The sequence below is a fragment of the Pelodiscus sinensis genome, chromosome 1, assembly GCF_052426305.1.
Source record: "Pelodiscus sinensis isolate ZL-2025 chromosome 1, ASM5242630v1, whole genome shotgun sequence".
Taxonomy (NCBI): domain Eukaryota; kingdom Metazoa; phylum Chordata; order Testudines; family Trionychidae; genus Pelodiscus; species Pelodiscus sinensis.
This window is the reverse complement of record NC_143052.1, coordinates 61,660,390-61,679,634: the sequence shown is the minus strand read 5'-3', so window position 1 is coordinate 61,679,634 and position 19,245 is coordinate 61,660,390. Positions and strand designations below refer to the sequence as shown.

Genomic DNA, 19,245 nt, shown 5'->3' with positions numbered 1-19,245 from the left:
AAGCCAAAGTGGGGGTAGCTCCTGGACTTGGCATGAGCTACGACTGAGGAAGCCTTCCCTTATCGACTAATCGTATAGTGGATAAAAATGTTATCAACTACATGATTTGTGGATTACCTGCCTCTTAACATCCTTAATGCTGTCTTTGAGGTTGAGCACATATCAGTCTGTCAAGTGTCTCTGATCACACTGGTTTTCTAATTACATGAGCCAACTGTGTAATAATTTGGTCATTTGTCTGTCCATGAGTTGCAGTGATTTGTGGTGGTTGGTTTCAGATCTTTGAGTCATCGTCTTCTTGTGCAGCTGCCATCTGTAGTTTGTTCTGTTCGTTGTTCCTTCTGAGAAACAAACTGGAGATGTCAATGGTTTCTACTGAACTCTCCACTGTCAGTTTCGATCACATATGATCTGGGTGCTGAATTCTTTCTCTTTACGACTGTTGGAGTTATCCATCCTTTTTCTCCATTCAGTCTGACATGAACACAGTCACCAGGTTCAGCTGTACATAAGCTCTGTGAGCCTTTTAATCCAATTTGGCTATTCTCTTTAGAGTGGTCACTTGATTCTTTTCCAGAGTTGGAACAGTCGTTCTGAGTTGTCTTACCATCAGGAGTTGTGCTGGAGTGTATCTTATAGCTACTGTGTGTTGATCTAAAACTCAGAAGAGCAAATAATGGACCATCCTGCCGTAAGTCTTTTGTGGGTGTCTGTTCAGCTCTCTGACTCTTCATTTCTTATGGCTAATGTGGGCTGCTAACAGTATGTTCAAAGTCCTGTTTTGTTCTGAATTACTTAAATTCTGATGCAGTGAATTACGATCTATTGTCCATCATATGGACTAATACGAGCAAAGTCACTTTAATTTCTCGATAGCACTATGGCAGGCTATATCTTTCAAATACATTATTTCTACATATTTGGGAAAGTATTCCACTATGACCAGGTAAAAATGTTGTCTAAATCTGCAAGTAGATTCTCCCAAGGTCTGTCTCGTAAATGTGTTTGTACACTATACAGTTCAGCATTGTCTCTTAAATTGATTTGTACGGGATCGTCTTTCAGAAATCCAGTACCATCATGTCCACTGCCCATTCTACCTTTCTTCCCCTGCTCATTGTGACTGCCATTCTGGGGAAGAGAAGGTTGCTGGCTTTTGATACTTTGATCACATGCATAATGAAAGCATTGTTTTGGTCTTTGTAATTTGTTTCTGTGGTGAACTAGCCTATGCAGCTGTATACGGTGACTTCCACTCTGGAAGAGATTGAAGCTGATTTTTAGTCACTTCTGAGATAATGAAGGAGCTGATATCACAGTTAATTTTAAAGTCAGTAGTCTTGCCGTGAATGTTCAAGGTAAGTAAGAAATCCCAGAAACCTTGGCTCTTGATTATCTATAATGTGAGTCAGTTCCCTGACTGTTTTGGTGAGGCAAACAGCTAAAAAACTCCATATTTCATGTATTTATTACACCATGTGCCTCTATCTGGACATGCATTATTTCTTTGAATATGACTATTTCCCAAACCTTGTGCAGCTATGCAAGTTCTGCTTGCCTCGGGTTTTACGAGGATGACATTTAACATGTGTCTATTTACAATTTCTAAGCAAGTTTCATGTGTTTTAATTTTGTCAGATTTCTCTAGATTTTGCTGATTCACCACTTCAGAATATCTTGCTGTTTGAATAGTTAAATTTGTCTTCGGTTATAGCTTCTTGGAAGGGTTTTTATCTGCTAATCCAATAACCCATTGGTCCTCTGGTGCTGAAGCCCTCACAGGAAAAAAAAAAAGTAGATGCTCAGCATCCACCAGCCACCTTCCCATCAGCTCTTGGGTGGCAGGAGGAGGCAGTGTGAGGTTGAGACACTGAGGGAGGGGGAAGGAAAAGGCAGAGTGGGTATGGAGCTCTGGGGCAAAAGAGACATAGAGCACTCACACAGAAAAATTAAGTCAACACCTGTATTATTTATTGCTTTTTTTTCCTTCTTCCTGAAACCATTGGTTTTTTCCCTTCTGTTTCTATTCTTGATTTACTCCTGACGCCATGTCATGTTCTTCTATACCACACATGAACTGGCTATAGAACTTACTTGTGCACACCAAGTGTGTTCATCATAAGGTTTTTTGATGCTCTACCAGGGAAGGCAGAAGCTTATTTAAATGAAGAAGCCACCTAGTGGCTGAACAGGACAGTACAGCTTAGCATTTCATTACAAGTTGCAACCAAACTGCATCTGTTTTGTTATGGGAGCTTAGGTTGGATGTCATGTCTGAAGACAGCTGGCATTTTTTACCAGATGGAAGGTTCCTCTGCCTCTGTATATGTCAGTTTTTATAACATACCAATGGTTACATAGTATCTTTATATATACTGCCTTTTCTCTATAAACAATACAAGCAGGCATAAATGCAACTTTATTTCTTCAAGGCAAGTGAAATAGACCAGAAGGTTGTAGCTTGTGTGAAATCAACAGTAGGTTTCCCACAGTATAAATCGATAGACTCTTCAGTTTCCTTCCTCTTCCCCAGTGGATTCACTGAGCTGCTGGCTGAAAAATTGTCCTTTATCATTCTCCTGCAGGCCTGAACTTTGTGACACAGGCATCTCCCTTTGGGGAGAAAATGAAAAAGCAAACAACATTGCTTAATGCCCAATTGGAAGTTCCTTAGTTGTTATGGTAATGAATACATAACAAAATTAATGATGAATTAATAACAAGTTATTCATAATGTTATCTAATTTTAGCACCAACTGTGTGTCTGGCACTGTCTAGGAAGGCATAAAGACAGACATGGTCCATGCGCCAAGCAACTTAAAGCATAAGGTGCAAGGGGAGAACCAGAGGCTTAAGCATTTTTAACTTTTCTGTAGCATTGTGACTCAAGTTCAGGCTAGTTTGTCAGTAAAAAGGGAAATTCTCAGGGAGTTCGTCCCAGGGCTTAATCATGTTTGCTATTTGAAATATATATAGTATAACAGGCCATAAATATTAGTGTAGAAATCTTTATGGATTGTTGGCCTTACTAGCTTATGATATGAGAGCCATTTGGACCCCTCCAGTATGGAATGTGGAATCACATAACATCCTGGTTACTAAGCGTCAGATTCTAACTGGCCATAACACAGCTGTACTAGGAAATGAAACCTCCCCAGTCTTCTCTGGGGCTTGCTTTGGGCTCCTGCCTGAATTTTGGGTTTCGCTGAGCATTGGAAGTGCTCCAGAGTAAGTATGGAGTGGAGCTGCAATAGCCATGCTCCAGGGAAGGCAAGTTATGGTGGGGAGGAAGTAATCTGCATCCTTTTTCTGGGCTATAGTTACACTCTGATGGAAGCAAAATAGAGAGCAAGTGAGGAATTGGTGACTCTTAAGACCATGCACCAGTTACCTAAGATCAAGTTGCTCACCTTGTAGCTTTTCCCCAGATACTGGCAGCTGGGAATGAGGGAGCTACGATTGTTTCCATGCCAGTTCTGTTCAGATACACTGGGGAACTGAGACTACCTTGTACACTGGACGTAGGTGTTTGAAATCCTCCCAAGGCTGCTCATGGGAAGCACCCTACATACAGCTCCATATACAGAGTTTAGAGCCTGTTGTCATGCTAGCCCTAAGGTTGCACATGAGGTGATCTCTTCCTTTCAAACTCTGTTTGATCTGTTTCCATCCCCCTTAGAAAATCCAAGCAAGACACAGATTCTGTTACTCTCCTCTTTGTTCTTTCTCAAGGAAGACATCACTTATGGAATGTCTAGACTACAGGGTTTTTTTGAAAGAAGATATGCAAATGTGGTGAGAATTTGCATATCTTCTTCCGATCGCTTTTTCTAAAACAGGTTTTTCTGAAGTGAAAGTAGTCTGGATGGGGTTTTTTTTTTTTTTTTGGAAAAAAAAACTTTTTCGAAAAACCGCGTAACCCTAGTTTTTTAGGAAGTGCGGGTTTTCGAAAAAGGGCTTTTTCTGAAAAAACGTGTCCAGACTACTTTCACTTTTGAAAAACCTGCTTTCAAAAACCGATCAGAAGAAGATATGCAAATTAGCACCGAATTTGCATATCTCCTTTCAGGGGGAAAAAACGTAGTCTAGATGTGCCCTTAGATAAGGCCTGGGTGGGGTAAGGCAAGCAGGGAGCCTGCCTGGGACTACTCCCCACAGCGTCCCCTGGCTGGATCCAGCCTGCAGGCCATATTCTGCTAGTACAGTGTTTCTTAAATTATGTTCTGTGACACACGAGTTCAAAATGGCTGCCCTTAAAGGGGCAGGCAACCTTTTTTTGGGTGTGGGGCTCAACAAAAAATCCTTGGTGGTCCTCAAAAAAAAATTTTGATGTTCCTCTGTCTTAAAAAGTTTAAGAAACACTGCTAGTATCTCTTTGTTCTTTCTATCATGCAACTGACTTTGTTCCTTCTATCAAGAAGCTAGTTTTCCTTTTGAATTAAATCAAGACACCAAGGTTTCTTGGTGTGTCTAATAGAAATATTATTTTCTGTTTATTTAGGGTGTGAGTATCACATGCATTTTGTAATGGACAGTTATTTCTCCTCAAAGTGGAAAAACATCAACCCAAGAAATTCTCCTTTGGCTATACTAGCTATGACTGAAAACAGAGAAAAAAATGGTTTGTACTTCCTACAACAGAACCAGTATTTCCCCAGTTTGAAACGATATTTTTCAGTCTAGCATGAATGCTCCCTTTAACAGCAGTATCTGGGTAGTCACAGCTACACAGAACAAGGATTTCACAAAAACCAGTGGCTCTCATTATATGGCTGTTTATCTGTTCCATTTCAATGTATAGGGTACATAATATGCAATTTATTATTTTCACTCAAGTAAATTTACCTACATTTTTTAATATGGAAAGGAACATTGAAAAAGATCACTTTGACACCAGCTGACCGTGCAAGGCAAGGTAAAGAGGAGGCTTAAATTACATGCCTGTGTCACTGCTTCTTGATTCTGACTTGACCACAAGGTCATGCAGTACATGTAGTTATGTAATGCACTGTATTGATCCCAGCTCTATGCAATATTTTAGTGTAGCAGGCGGGGTTAAGTTAGATGGGTTTCAGTGTGGGATTTCAGCCATAAACTTTAATTTCCTGGCTTCTGTTGGTTTGTGCCACAACCTTAATGTTTTTTAAACCTAATTGTGTTTGAGTCCAGGAGTTCAAACAGCCAGTCCAGCTCTAGAGTTGAACATTAGGTGTTGAGGCTCTAGTGAGACTCACAAGAGGGTCCGTTACTGTGCATGCCTTTTTCACACTTGTCCATTCTAGTTCCATGCTCAATACTGATTTGTTCTCTCCGGTGATGTGTCTGAGGTAATTCAGAGGGTGAGAGAAGGGGAGAAAATAGCAAAGGGAAATACACATTGTCACGTAGAGAAGGGAATGGAGGTGAATTATTATTATTATTCTTTTATTCCAGTTATTGTTAAAAATCAGATATGTAAAATGTATGCACACATAAAATAACCATTTAGCAGATGAACTCATTCTTTTCTCATCTTTTAGCCCTTACTATGAAACACAAATAGTCTGGTAGCACTTTACAGACTAACACAATTTTGTTAGTCTTTAAAGTGCTACCAGACTATTTGTTGTTTTAAGTTTTTCCTGTTACAGACTAAAACTCTGAAGCTTGTGAAACACAGAACTTCTGGAAATCTTGCATGTCCTAGCCAAGGTCAAATGGGCTCTAAATATCTTCTAAAGCTCTCCACAATATGAAGCTTGGTTTGATATAAACAGCTCCTGAAGGCGAGAACTGGATCTGAGAACTATTTCACACTCCAGCCACCTACAAACTCTGATGTTTCTCAGTTTCAGATTATTAATGTGAATCCAATCACTCTTCTTTATTGCACTGTGTAATTGTACAGCTGATGTGATGACCAGCAGTGTATCATTCATCCCACCCTTTAGTTATTTAGGATGCTGTTCCAGTTACCTTTCTTCTGCTTAATAAAAACAAAGACAGGTTGGTGTTTTACATGCTTCGTGTTGTTTTCAGTAGCTTTTCTTTTGGCCATATAGCACAGTTCTGTAAGGAAAAATCTCTGCACAGAAAAAACAAAAACAAATTGGCAGCTTGCTGAAAAGACAGTGTCTCTCAGAAAAATAATAAAAATATACATGGATGTTTGTGTTAGGGCACTGGGTCACTAATTGAGTGCAAGCTTTAAAAAAAATGTTGTTTGTCCCCCCACAGGGCATACAAAAGCATTGAGGAGGATGACTTGAAGTTTCCCCTTATATATGGAGAAGGCAAGAAGGTAGGCATGTGAGCTTTCCTTGAACCAAAGGGACAAAGAATTCTGTGCTGTTTACCACGTACTGTAGCCTGTGGCAGTCCAATGTTTTCCACTCAGTATCTCTTTATTTGATCATTTTGACAGCTTGAAAGAATATTGTGTCTGACATAAATCAGTCTCTGTCTGCAGGGAGGGAAAAGTGCAGTGTACTAAAAGGAAGCTTTATAAAAACCGTGGTCATTTGTTGCTCAATTTACCTTTGTTTTCTTACATGCACGCAGTTTGTAAGAGTATTTTTCATTGTTACAAATAGGTAAGCTATAGTGGCACAATCTCAAATTACTGTTCCTGGGCAGATAGCTCTCATGGTTTGGTTGTAAAAAGGGATTTAAAATGTAGATAGGTTGGGTGAAGAAGACACAAATCTATGCGGTTTGCTGACTAAAACAGCAGTTGTGTGTTTAACGCTGAATTACTGTGTTTTGAGATAAAGGGCACTGTTGAAATCCTCACATAAGGGAAGACGCAGGTGGGTGTGATCTCAGGGAAAGGTAACGCATTCTCAGTAGAGTCCTCTAAGGCTATTTTCACATGAACCACCCTTGCATCTTTCCAATAACAACTAAAATGCCCCTTTTTTTAACAGAAAAATGGTAATTTCATCCATGTGCTACTGTGTTACCAACTGCATGATTATGAACAGCAAGATTATTAGCTCTGATCCCAGCAAGCTTAGCTAGATGTAGCAATAGGATGAATATAAGGACACAGAAATCTGTTTGCTGACATTAGTATGCTCGCTGTGTTTCTAAGCAGCACTTCCCCACTGTTTGGGTTCTTATTTGAATACAGAAATATGCAATCTTCAAATTTAATCTCGTTATGCAGGATTCAAACCTGCTATAGCTTATCTACAGGTTTGACAGGATTGATTCTTGGTTTGTGAAGTGTTTGTGCACCTGTTATTTTTAATTTATTTTTTCGTTTTTTGTGAAGATAGTCTTTTAGTGTGTAAGGTCGTTTAAAGTCAGCTCTGTCACTAGCTGGCATCAGTAGCATAAGCTACCTGGTTCAGAGGTGGCCCCAGATTCCTGTTCCCCTGAATGGGAGATAATAGGAAGGTTGCTGGGCGGGGATGTTGGATTCATTGTCCTATGAGAGTATATTGCTGACTTCTCTGTGGTCTGATATTCATTAAGGAAAGCTCAGAAGGTTCTTAGAGGAATGGCTGCTGTCTCAAGGGAAAAGTGTTTTCACAAGTAGGTGAGGTGTGTGAGCTAATTAAACATCTTATCTCTCCAAATGTTTCTCTTAACTACAGAACCAGTAGAGAGAGCATTGGGAGTCAAGTTCATCTCTAAAACTACTCTGTTCTCGGAGAGGACCTGTTCATGTTATTGACACATGAGTGATTTGAGTTTGCCTTGTGGTTCTTTTGTTGTCAAAGGAAAAATGTGGCAGCACTCTATTATGAAAAAACATCCTGCTGCCTTCGTTATTAAACCCCCAGGTTTAAAAAAAACCATTTTATTAAAGCAAAATTAAAATAAAATGTGAACACACTAAATTGTATATTATTAATTTGGGATCAAATTAATATTCAAAGAAACTGGCTAAAGATTTTGGCTTGCTTTTTAAGGAGCTGTCCTACTCTGAATATGGTAAAGATTCTAAATACCTATCTTCTTTTTGATGCTTCTTATGTATGTTCTTAGTGTGAAAGCATTTTCATTACAAGCACTATTAGTATTTTTATACAACAATTCCATAGGAGGAGGAATTGTTTCTCCAATAATGTGCAACACAAGGTCTAGCAGCTAACAAAAAAAGTAATTAATTTGTAGTTCTTCTTAAAATGTAGACCCTTTATTTGAGCTTTAAGGAAGCAGATCAAGGGATCCTTAGGATGCTGGCATTTTGTCATAAAATGAATCTTTTTAATAATTTCCTTCCTAATCCATCTAATTCCTGACTACAACCAGCCTACATACAAGTTTTTCCCTTTACCTGCAATCCCTCCAACAGAGCACTGCCCTAGGAGCAAAAACATTATGGGGTCAACTGCCATCTTTACAGTAATAATTTATAAAAATTATCTTTGAGCTACACATATTGTTCCCTGTTGAAGGGAAAGGACTGGGCAGGGATAGTCGAATTGAGGACGTAAATATGTGGTTGCGCAGGTGGTGTCGCAGAGAGGGCTTTGGTTTCTTCAACCATGGGACTCTGTTCCGGGCGCAAGGATTGTTAGGAAGAGATGGGATCCACCTAACGAAGGGAGGAAGGAGCATCTTCGTGGGCAGGCTTGCAAACCTAGTTAGGAGGGCTTTAAACTAGGTTCATCGGAGGACAGTGACCAAAACCCTGAGGGGAGTGGGAAAGTCGGATACCGGGAAGAAATGCAAAGAGGAACGAGCAAGAAAGGAGGACCCCTGATTTGAATGGAGAAGATAGGGCGAGCAACTGGTTACGTGAAGTGTTTGGACACTAATGCGAGAAGCCTGGGCAACAAACAGGAAGAACTGGAGGCCCGGTCCCAGTCCAAGAAATATGATTTAATAGGGATAACAGAGACGTGGTGGGATGACTCGCATGACTGGAGCGCTGTCATGGAAGGGTATAGACTGTTCAGGAAGAACAGGCAGGGGAGAAAAGGAGGAGGAGTTGAACTGTATGTAAGAGAGCACTACAATTGCTCTGAACTCCAGTATAAAGAGGGAGAAAAACTGTTGAGAGTCTATGGGTTAAGTTTAAAGGAGCAAACAACAGCAGTGATGCTGTGGTTGGTGTCTGCTACAGGCCACCAAATCAAGTGGATGAGGTAGATGAGGCTTTCTTCAGACAACTGAGCGAAGCTTCCAGATCGCAGGCCCTGGTTCTCATGGGGACTTTAATCACCCTGACATCTGTTGGGAAACCAATACGGCAGTACACAGGCAATCCAGGAAGTTTTTGGAGAATGTTGGGGATAACTTCTTGACACAAGTGCTGAAGAATCCGACCAGGGGCCGTGCGCAGCTTGACCTTCAGCTCACAAACAGGGAGGAACTAATAGGGGAAGTGGAGGTGGGTGACAACCTGGGAAGCAGTGATCATGACATGGTAGATTTCAGGATCCTGACCAAAGGAAGAAAAGAGAGTAGTAAAATACACACCTTGGACTTCAAAAAAGCAGATTTTGACTCCCTCAGTGATCTGTTGGGCAGAATCCCCCGGGATGCTAACATGAAGGGGAAAGGAATCCAGGAGAGCTGGCACTATTTTAAAGAAGCCTTATTGAAGGCACAGAAAGAAACCATCCCGACGTATAGCAAGAGAGGCAAACATGGCAGGAGACCGGATTGGCTTACAGGGGAAATCCTTGGTGAACTTAAGCACAAAAAGGAAGCTTACAAAAAGTGGAAACTTGGACAAATGACCAGGGAGGGGTTTAAATGTATAGCTCGAGAATGCCGGGGGGTTATCAGGAAGGCGAAAGCGCAAATGGAATTGCGACTGGCTAAGGATGTGAAGGATAACAAGAAAGGATTCTACAGGCATGTTAACAAGAAGGTGATCAGAGAGGGTGTGCGGCCCCTACTGGATGAAGGAGGTAACTTAGTGACAGATGATGTGGGGAAAGCTGAAGTACTCAATGCTTTCTTTGCCTCTGTATTCACGGACAAGGTCGGCTCCTGGACTTCTGCGCTAAGTGACTCAAGATGGGATGAAGATGGACAGCCCGTGGTGGGTAAAGAACAAGTTAGGAACTATTTAGAAAAGCTAAACGTACATAAATCCATGGGTCCAGACTTAGTGCATCCGAGGGTACTGAGGGAGTTGGCAAATGTCATTGAGGAGCCTTTGGCTATTATCTTTGAAAAGTCGTGGAGATCGGGAGAAATCCCGGATGATTGGAAAAAGGCAAATGTAGTGCCCATCTTCAAAAAAGGGAAGAAGGACGATCTGGGGAATTATAGGCCGGTCAGTATTACCTCGGTTCCTGGAAACATCATGGAAGGGATCCTTAAGGAATCCATTTTGAGGCACTTGGAAGTGATCAGGAATAGTCAGCATGGATTCACAAAGGGAAAGTCGTGCCTGACCAATCTGATTAGCTTCTATGATGAGGTAACTGGCTCGGTGGACGTGGGAAAGTCAGTGGATGTTATATACCTTGACTTTAGTAAGGCTTTTGATACGGTCTCCCACAATATTCTTGCCAGCAAGTTAAGGGAATGTGGATTGGATAATTGGACGGTCAGATGGATAGAAAGATAGCTAGAAGGCCGGGTCCAGCGGGTAGTGATCAACGGCTCGATGTCAGGATGGCAGTCGGTTTCTAGCGGAGTGCCCCAAGGTTCGGTTCTAGGACCGGTTTTGTTCAATATCTTTATTAATGACCTGGATGAGGGGATAGATTGCATCCTCAGCAAGTTTGCGGATGACACTAAGCTAGGGGGAGAGGTAGATACGCTTAAGGGCAGAGATAGGGTCCAGAGTGACTTAGACAAATTGGAGGATTGGGCCACAAAAAATCTGAGGAGGTTCAACAAGGACAAGTGTAGAGTCCTGCAGTTGGGACGGAAGAATCCCAAGCATAACAAGCTGGGGACCAACCAGTTAAGTAGTAGTTCTGCAGAAAAGGACCCGGGGGTTACAGTGGATGAGAAGCTAGATATGAGTCAACAGTGTGCCCTTGTAGCCAAGAAGGCTAATGGAATATTAGGTTGCATTAAGAGGAGCATTGCCAGCAGATCCAGAGATGTCATTATTCCCCTTTATTCGGCTCTGGTGAGGCCACATCTGGAGTATTGTGTCCAGTTCTGGGCCCCCCACTACAAAAAGGATGTGGAAGCATTGGAGAGGGTCCAGCGGAGAGTAACCAAAATGATTAGGGAGCTGGAGCATATGACTTTTGAGGAGAGGCTGAGTGTGTTGAGTCTGTTTAGTCTGCAGAAGCGAAGAGTGAGGGGGGATTTGATAGCAGCCTTCAACTTCCTGAAGGGAGGTTCCAAAGAAGATGGAAAAAGGCTGTTCTCAGTAGTGACAGATGGCAGAACAAGGAGCAATGGTCTCAAGTTGTGGTGGGAGAGGTCCAGGTTGGATATTAGGAAAAACTATTTCACTAAGAGAGTGGGTTACCTAGGGAAGTAGTGGAGACTCCATCCCTAGAGGTGTTTAAGTCTCGGCTTGACAAAGCCCTGGCCGGGTTGATTTAGTTGGGATTGGCCCTGCCTAGAGCAGGGGGCTGGACTTGATGACCTCCTGAGGTCTCTTCCAGTTCTATGGTTCTATGATATTGAAAATCAATATTCCCTTTCCCCAGGGACCTGCTCACCCACATCAGTTTCTTTGTTCGCATCCTTCTCTCATCTTTTCATTTGGGTTGTTTTCTTATCAACATCTTTTCCAACCCAATCTTACCCACAGTGAATACTCACTTTGTGTCCCAGGAATACAAAGAATTTAGAACATTTGTCCAGAGCTGCTAAAATGGCCTGACTAAATGTCCATCTTACGTTTTTGGTGCCTTATGTTTCTTTTTAACTTAACAATTACTATGAATAGCCATATTTGGGCTCCTGTCTTGTTAGAATGTTATCCCATGATGGGATGATCTGTTGTTATCCCAATTTATTGCATTTTATGTGGTGGTGGTTTAATTATTATTATTATTATTATTATTAACAAATTAGGGAAAGCTACTCCATCCACTTTTACAGAACTTAGAACTCACCCTTGGTCTTATGTTTCTATGTGAATTTTAATAGTTTCTAATATGTCAGTCATGCCAGCAGAGATGTACTGAAACAAAATTTTCTGGGAAGACATGCATCTTTACCAAGGCTGCCCTTCCTACCCAGTTTATTTCTTATTTGTTCCATTTTTTCCGAGACTTTTGTCGTTTTATTTTACATTGAAGGGGCACTTGGCTTAAAATGATTTTTATTTTTTCCATAGTATTTATTCTGAACTATTTAAAGATTCCTTTACTCATTCAAGTTTATGTAAGTGTGACAACAGTTTGCTTGGACCCTTTTGGGAATATTAACTCCTAACATTTGGGCTATCGCTACACTGCTGGCTTTTGCTGACAGAGTATGCAAATGAAGCACTGATTAGCATTTTGTCACACTTTGTTTGCATGATCTATTTGAGCAGTTTTTGCGCAAAAACAAGCAGTGTGGATGTTTCCCGGAGAGGGATAAGGATCATGAGCAAAAAGAGGTTTTTGCGCAAAAAGGAAACATCCACACAGCTTGTTTTTGCGCAAAAACCCCTCGCGCAAAAACAGCTCAAATAGATTATGCAAATTAAGAACGACGAAATGCTAATCAGTACTTCATTTGCATACTCTGTTGGCAAAAGCTGGCAGTGTAGACAAAGCCTTCGGGTTTATTGTTGTTTAGTTTGAAGTTTGATGCTTACCCAAATTCCAGAGTTCTATAATTTTTTTACTCCTGCAAATATAACAAGGCATTGGCATGGAAAACTATTATTCTGATGCCTCTTATCACAGGACTGTTTCATTGCAAATGGCTCCATTTTCAGAGGAAGCTAGGAACATGACATAGCCATTCTTCTGTTGTACCCCTAAAGAAAATAAAAAGAGGGATGCGTCCTAAATATTTACCTTATTCCCACTTTTTGAAAGCTGCCTACCACTCAGCATCTTCCCTCTTCTCAGGGGCATATTGCATATAGGAAATGACAAAGCTTCAAGAAGGAGCTGTTAAAATAGTCCACTGATGGAGTGCTCTTCTTGACGAACATGCTGGGTGCTTCATACGCTTAATATAATTTAGTATTTCTATTGGTAGTCATACTTGAGGACTCTTACAGCAGTGGTCCCCAACGTGGTGCCCGCGGGCGCCATGGCACCCGCCGGGGCATTCATGGGCACCCGCTGACAACCTGGGCCGGCCCTGCCCCTGGCGCATGGGAGGCGCCAGCGCTGGGTGCACAGCGCTCGAGTGGCCCCAGCCCCAGGGCACATGCGGGCGCTCGGGCGCGCGGTGCTCGAGCGGTGCCGGTGCCAGCCCCAGGCACGTGGCTTGGGCAGCAGTGCCGGCCCCGGGCCCACGGCACAAGGCGCTCGGGCAGCCCCAGCCCCGGCCCTAGGGCACACGCTGGCGCCGGATGCAAGGGCATCTCAGTCCCCTGGCGTGCCCCCGGACGTGCGCCCCTGGGCGCCCGGGGCGTGAGTGGCCCCCACCTCCCGGGCGCCCGGGGCGTGAGTGGCCCCCACCTCCCGGGCGCCCGGGGCGTGAGTGGCCCCCACCTCCCGGGCGCCCGGGAGCCTCTAAAGTTTGGGGACCACTGTCTTACAGAATCTTTACAGAGGGATTAAGGCTTCATTGTCCTATACCCTCCACAAACAAACTTCTCAGAGAGCTCACAGTTTAGGCTCTAGATAATACATAGCAGAATAAACAGAAATGGGGAAATAGAGTAAAGGAGGGAAAGACAAGGAAATGGTAGAGAGAGGTACATTCAGTGTTTTTAAATTCCTGTGGACTTAGATGAATGAGAGAGAATATTTATTTTGGTTGAGATACACATTTTTATTTTACTGATCTTTTTCTCTTTAACAGTCTGTGTGTGTGTGTATTGCTATATATAATTTTGAGACAGTAGGAATTTGCAGCAGCAGTGGATATTAAATCCACACCAATTCTATCCAGAGTGGGATTTAATTTAGAACAATGGGGAGGGGGGGATGTCTTAGCCCTGAAGAAAAGGTAAAATCAAAGTCAGTGTGACCCTGGTGGATAAGCAGTTAACATTGTGAAAGTGAAATGATTAAACGTTGCTGTCTATATTAACTCACAGTTAATAGGGGAGGAGACACTGAAAAAGAGAAGTGACTCCTCCAAAAGCCCTAGTAGTTTTGTGGCAGAATCAGTTTTTAATTCTCTACTACATTAGCACTGTGTGTAGAAGTGGTTTTGATACTAATGATTTTTCTTTTTATTTCCAGGCTCGTGTCATGGCAACTATTGGAGTAACTAGAGGACTTGGAGACCATGACCTGAAGGTGCATGACTCCAATATCTACATCAAACCTTTTCTGTCTTCATCTCCAGAGGTACAACATCCAGGTCTTTGTTGTATGGCCTATGGGATTGGAAGAATATTAAACTAAGTGCACTTTGTTCATCTTGAATTACCCTCAGCTATGGAAAGTGTCCAGAATGTTGCTTTGTTCTCTTAAATGTGTAAATCAAGAGTGTAAATAATGACAGGACTGATGCCATACACGACATAGTAATGCAGTTTTCATTCCTCTGCCTACTGCCCCAGGAATGTACACATCCTTGTCAGGGCCCCTGATGCCTTCCCGTCTTCTAAGTGTCCTGGTTAATGTCCTTCTGCCTAAGGGGCACTGGATGTGACTTTGCAGCTGCTTCATTGTCAGCCCAAGGATTCACTTTTCACTGGCACAAAATGCTCTTCCCCTTACATTTCCATTTCTGTGATTGAACATGCCATAGAATTTAAAGTTCATGTCAACTTCTGAAATAAGAGACTAGAACCTAGATACTGGAGTCCCAGGTTTCTTGCACAGTAACATGCAGGTTTCTTGCACGGTAACATGAAAACTGCAGCTTGTACACAGCATAGAATCCCAGTGTCTAAGGCGGAAAAATAGCCAGGGCACATCAAAATATGCTCCATACCTGCCCTCAACCCAATTCTTAATTTTAACAGCCTTTGGACAGTTGAGACTTGACTTCCAGAACATTTTCAGTTCACCACTATCCAATTCTTGGTAGCTGCTGGTATTTGGAATGAAGCAGTCCATGTCAGGAGGTAGGGCATTTTCAATTGGTGGCCCAGGATGTTGCAGTGGCCTACTGGAGTTGTCTCTAGTGAGTCTAAGCCTGGATGTCTTCAGAGCCTCATCTAAAACTCCTTTTTGCATAAGCCTCCCTGTAATCATAGAACACTAGAACTGGAAGGGACCTTGAGAGGTCATCAAGTCAAGTCCCCTGGCCTCACAGCAGGACTAAGCAATGTCTAGATCAGTGGTGTGCAACCCATGGGTGTCTTCCTGGGGGGGGGGTCGCAGCGCTGGGCCAGCCGCCATTTTGCTTTCCCAGCTTGGCGCCCAATGTACGCGTGGCGGGGGTGGAGGGAGTAGCAGGGGTGCGGACCGGCACTTTAAATTAAAGGGGCCGCAACAAAATGTTACCGGCACCTTCCGCCCCCCTCCTCCCCAACCAAAATTTTCCTGGCCCTGGGGGTTGCAAATTAAAAAAGGTTGAGCACCACTGGTCTAGATCATCCCTGACAGATGTCTGTCTAACCTGCTCTTAAATATCTCCAGTGATGGGGATTCCACAACCTCCCTAGGCAATTTATTCCAGTGTTCATTCACCCGGTCGGGAAGTTTTTCCTAATGTCCAACCTAAACCTCCCTTGCTGCAATTTAAGCCCATTGCTTCTTGTGTTGTCATCAGAGGCCAAGGAGAACAATTATTCTCCCTCCTCCTTGTAACGCCCTTTTAGATACTTGAAAACTAATGCCGTGTCCCCTCTCAGTCTTCTGTTTTCTAAACTAAACAAGCCCAATTCTTTCAGTCTTCCCTCATAGCTCATGTTCTCTGGACCTTTAATCATTTTTGTTGCTCTTCTCTGGACTGCTCCAATTTCTCTACATCTTTCCTGAAATATGATGCCTAGAAGTGGACACAATACTCCAACTGAGGCCTAATCAGCACAAAGTAGAGCGGAAGAATGACTTCTCGTGTCTTGCTCACAACACTCCTGTTAATGCATCCCAGAATCATGTTTGCCTTTTTTTTTTTGCAACAATGTCATAGTGTTGACTCATAATTAGTTTGTGGTCCCATATGACTCCTAGATCCCTTTCTACAGTCCTCCTTCCAAGACAGTTGCTTCCCATTCTGTAAGTGTGAAACTGATTGTTCCTTCCTGAATGGAGTACTTTGCATTTGTCCTTATTAAACTTCATCCTGTTTACCTCAGACCATTTCTCCAGTTTATCCAGATCATTTTGAATTTATGATTCTGTCCTCCAAAGCACTTGCAACCCCTCCCAGCTTGGTATCATCTGCAAACTTAATAAGTGTACTCTCTATGCCAATATCTGAATCATTGATGGAGAAGTTGAACAGAACCAGTCCCTATTTCATATGTGTGAAACTGATTGTTCTTCCCTAAGCAGAGTACTTTGCATTTGTCCTTATTTAATCTCATTCTGTTTGCCTCAGACCATTTCTCCAGTTCATCCAGTCAGAGCCTGAGCGTTCTGCACATTCCACTGGCTTCAGCAAATACTCAACTGTTGCCAACATTTGAACTAGTAGTTGAAACCTCCATGCTACAGATATGAGTGCCCTAGTAATGACTACAGAGAGGGAGCGAGGGAGAATGCGCACACTGCCAAACTAACAAATCCTGACTAAAAAGCACTTGCATTGAAGCTTGAAAGACAGCTTACGTAGAGATTCTGGTCACTTAAGTACATTGATAGCATCCATCATCCTTCCCCATTCTCACTCCTGTCCTTTCCCTGCCCCCCTCTCCTTCCCCCAGTGTGCACTATTTCTTACTTTTGGAGCCAGCTCTGCTGTTCCAAGCCAAAGAATCAGCCCTTCTGCCCTCATCACTGCAATAGATTTGCTTTGTGCCAGTGTAATGCTTCAGTTCTGCCTCTACTTTCCAGCACTCCAGGTCTAATATATCTCAGGAGGATCAACCTTGAGAATTGTTGCAGCAATTATATCATTCATGCAATATAAAGATCTTATTCGTTTTTCCAGTTTGTGTTTGAATTCCAAAACATCATGTGCACAACATGTATGCTAGCTGAATCTCAGACTCTGCAAGGGCCTGATCACATTGCAGCAAAAATTAGGTTACTCACCTTGTCCAAGTAGCTGATGTTCTTTCAGATGAGGGTCCCTGTGGGTACTCCATGCCAGGTGCTGATGTGTCCTTGCAGGGATGCACCAACACCTGGCGTGGAGTACCCACGGGAACCCTCCTCTCAAAGAACTTTGTTTCCATCATCTTTTGATAGCTAAGGCCAGCAGAAATGTCATGGGGCCAGAAGCGGAAGATGAAGAATACAAGCCCTAGCAATCTTGAGAGAGAGTGAGCAGAAACCAAATTCTGTGAGAAAACAAATACAGGTACCAAAAACCCTCCCACGCACAGAACGATGCTCTTTCTCAAATATTATCTTTATATTGTCAGGAACCCGCCTTACTACACAAAGAAACAAAGTCCTGTGCTGCCATTTGAGGAACTTGCATTTAGAAGTAAATTTTATAGAGTATCTCTTGCAAGTTCTATAGCACTTGCTCATCAGCAGACCTTGAATAATTAATTATATAAAGGTAGGGAAATATAATTTCCATTTTACATGGAATCAAATTTTATTCTGTTAACTGTACTAGCCCATGAGAGGAACTGACACATATCCAGGTCTGATAATCATCATTCAGTGATTTAACTGGTATGAGCTAAACTTTGGAAGGCTTTCCCAGCTCTAGAAAACTGAACCGTTTATAAAGAACCAAAGAAGCACAAAACAGACTACCAAGGTTAAGGATATTTCACAGTGGTATGCTATGTATCTATTTTTCATAGTGAAATAATCATTTGACAAATCTTAATAGGAAATTCATATTAGGAAATGGCATTAGGAATCTTGCACCTGCATCTGGGAGATAAGATTTGGTTTTATGATTCTTCAGGTGATTATTCATCTATTTGTTGGAAGGGGAATGTGTCTGATAGCACAATTTGGCCCTTGTTACTTCACCTGACTGTTTGTCTAACTAAATGATGTGAAGCTGGAGAACTTTTCTCATTAAGTCTGTGCTTAAAGAGCTTCCTGAAGACGTCACAGTATGTAAAAGGAAACCACACAATCTTAGACTGATATCAGTGTTTGGGAGAAACCTTTAGGACTGCAGCATTTAAAGGAACAAATTGGTTAAATACTTGGAGAGAAGAATCAAGGGGATTTCAGGAATGGCAGGTCACATCTCACTGGCTTGGAATTCTTTTAGGCTACAGAGCCAGAGAAGAAGTGAAAAAAGCAGTAGATGGTCTTACCCAGTGGTTGAATTTGTCAGAAAGCATTTGAGAAAATGTTCTGCCTCATAGGTTAATATAAAAGACAGACATGGAGTAAGCGGAAAGTTGGCACAGTGTACTGGAAATTGGCTAAAGGGCAGGAAACAAAAGGTAGCAGTAAAAAGCTAAAAAGGAGGTTAATTGGTGAGTGCTGCAGGGAAGTGTTGGGACCAGCTTTTTGTTATTTACATATAAATTACTTGGAGTATGGTATTGAAAGAGATTTCCATGTTTGCCAATGAAACTGCGCTGAATAGTACTGCATGTACAAGGAACAATACAATTAAGAAAAGATTTAATTTTTTTTGAAGTAGCTGTGCTGATTGAAAGTAAATGCAGCTGAAGCTAAATGTAGAGCGTTGCCTCTGTTGGCTTGAATTCCACTGGGCCAGGCTGGGTCAGGAGCATCTCAGGTGGATGCAGGCTCACAGGTCAGTTTGCTATGAGTACTTTTCAAGCCAGATCAGATGTGGCTCTTTCACAAGCCAGATATGGCCTTTTGCAGTTAGGTACCTAAGAACGGCTATCCTGGCTCAGACTAATGGTCCAGTATTTTGTCTTTCAAGTTACAGTGACCAATGCCAGGTGACCCACAGGGAATGAACAGAACAGGTAATCATCAAGGCTATATCTAGACTACAAGAAAAGTCAGAAAAAGATACGCAAATTGCAAACTGCAATTTGCATATCTTTTTCTGCTTTTCTTTCAAAAGAGGCTTTTCCGAAATTTGGCACATCTAAACAGCACTGCATTTCAGAAAATACTGCTCTTTTGAGCCATCCCTTCTTCCTTGTAAAACGAGGTTTACAGGGATGGCGAAAGAATGTGTCCGCTTTCTTGGAAATTTTTCTTTCCTCTGGTATCCCGGAAAAGTGCTGCAATCTAGATG

At 42.3% G+C, this 19,245-nt stretch overlaps 1 protein-coding gene across 1 annotated transcript in view; it reads left to right on the top strand.

Annotated features, from left to right (window-relative positions):
- PPM1H (protein phosphatase, Mg2+/Mn2+ dependent 1H) overlaps positions 1-19,245 on the top strand; it is a 194,412-nt gene that overhangs the window by 157,439 nt on the left and 17,728 nt on the right. The window contains exons 7-8 of the mRNA XM_075930876.2: positions 6,217-6,280; positions 14,223-14,330. Coding sequence (XP_075786991.2) covers positions 6,217-6,280; positions 14,223-14,330 — 172 coding nt within the window. The remainder of the gene's footprint in view (positions 1-6,216; positions 6,281-14,222; positions 14,331-19,245) is intronic.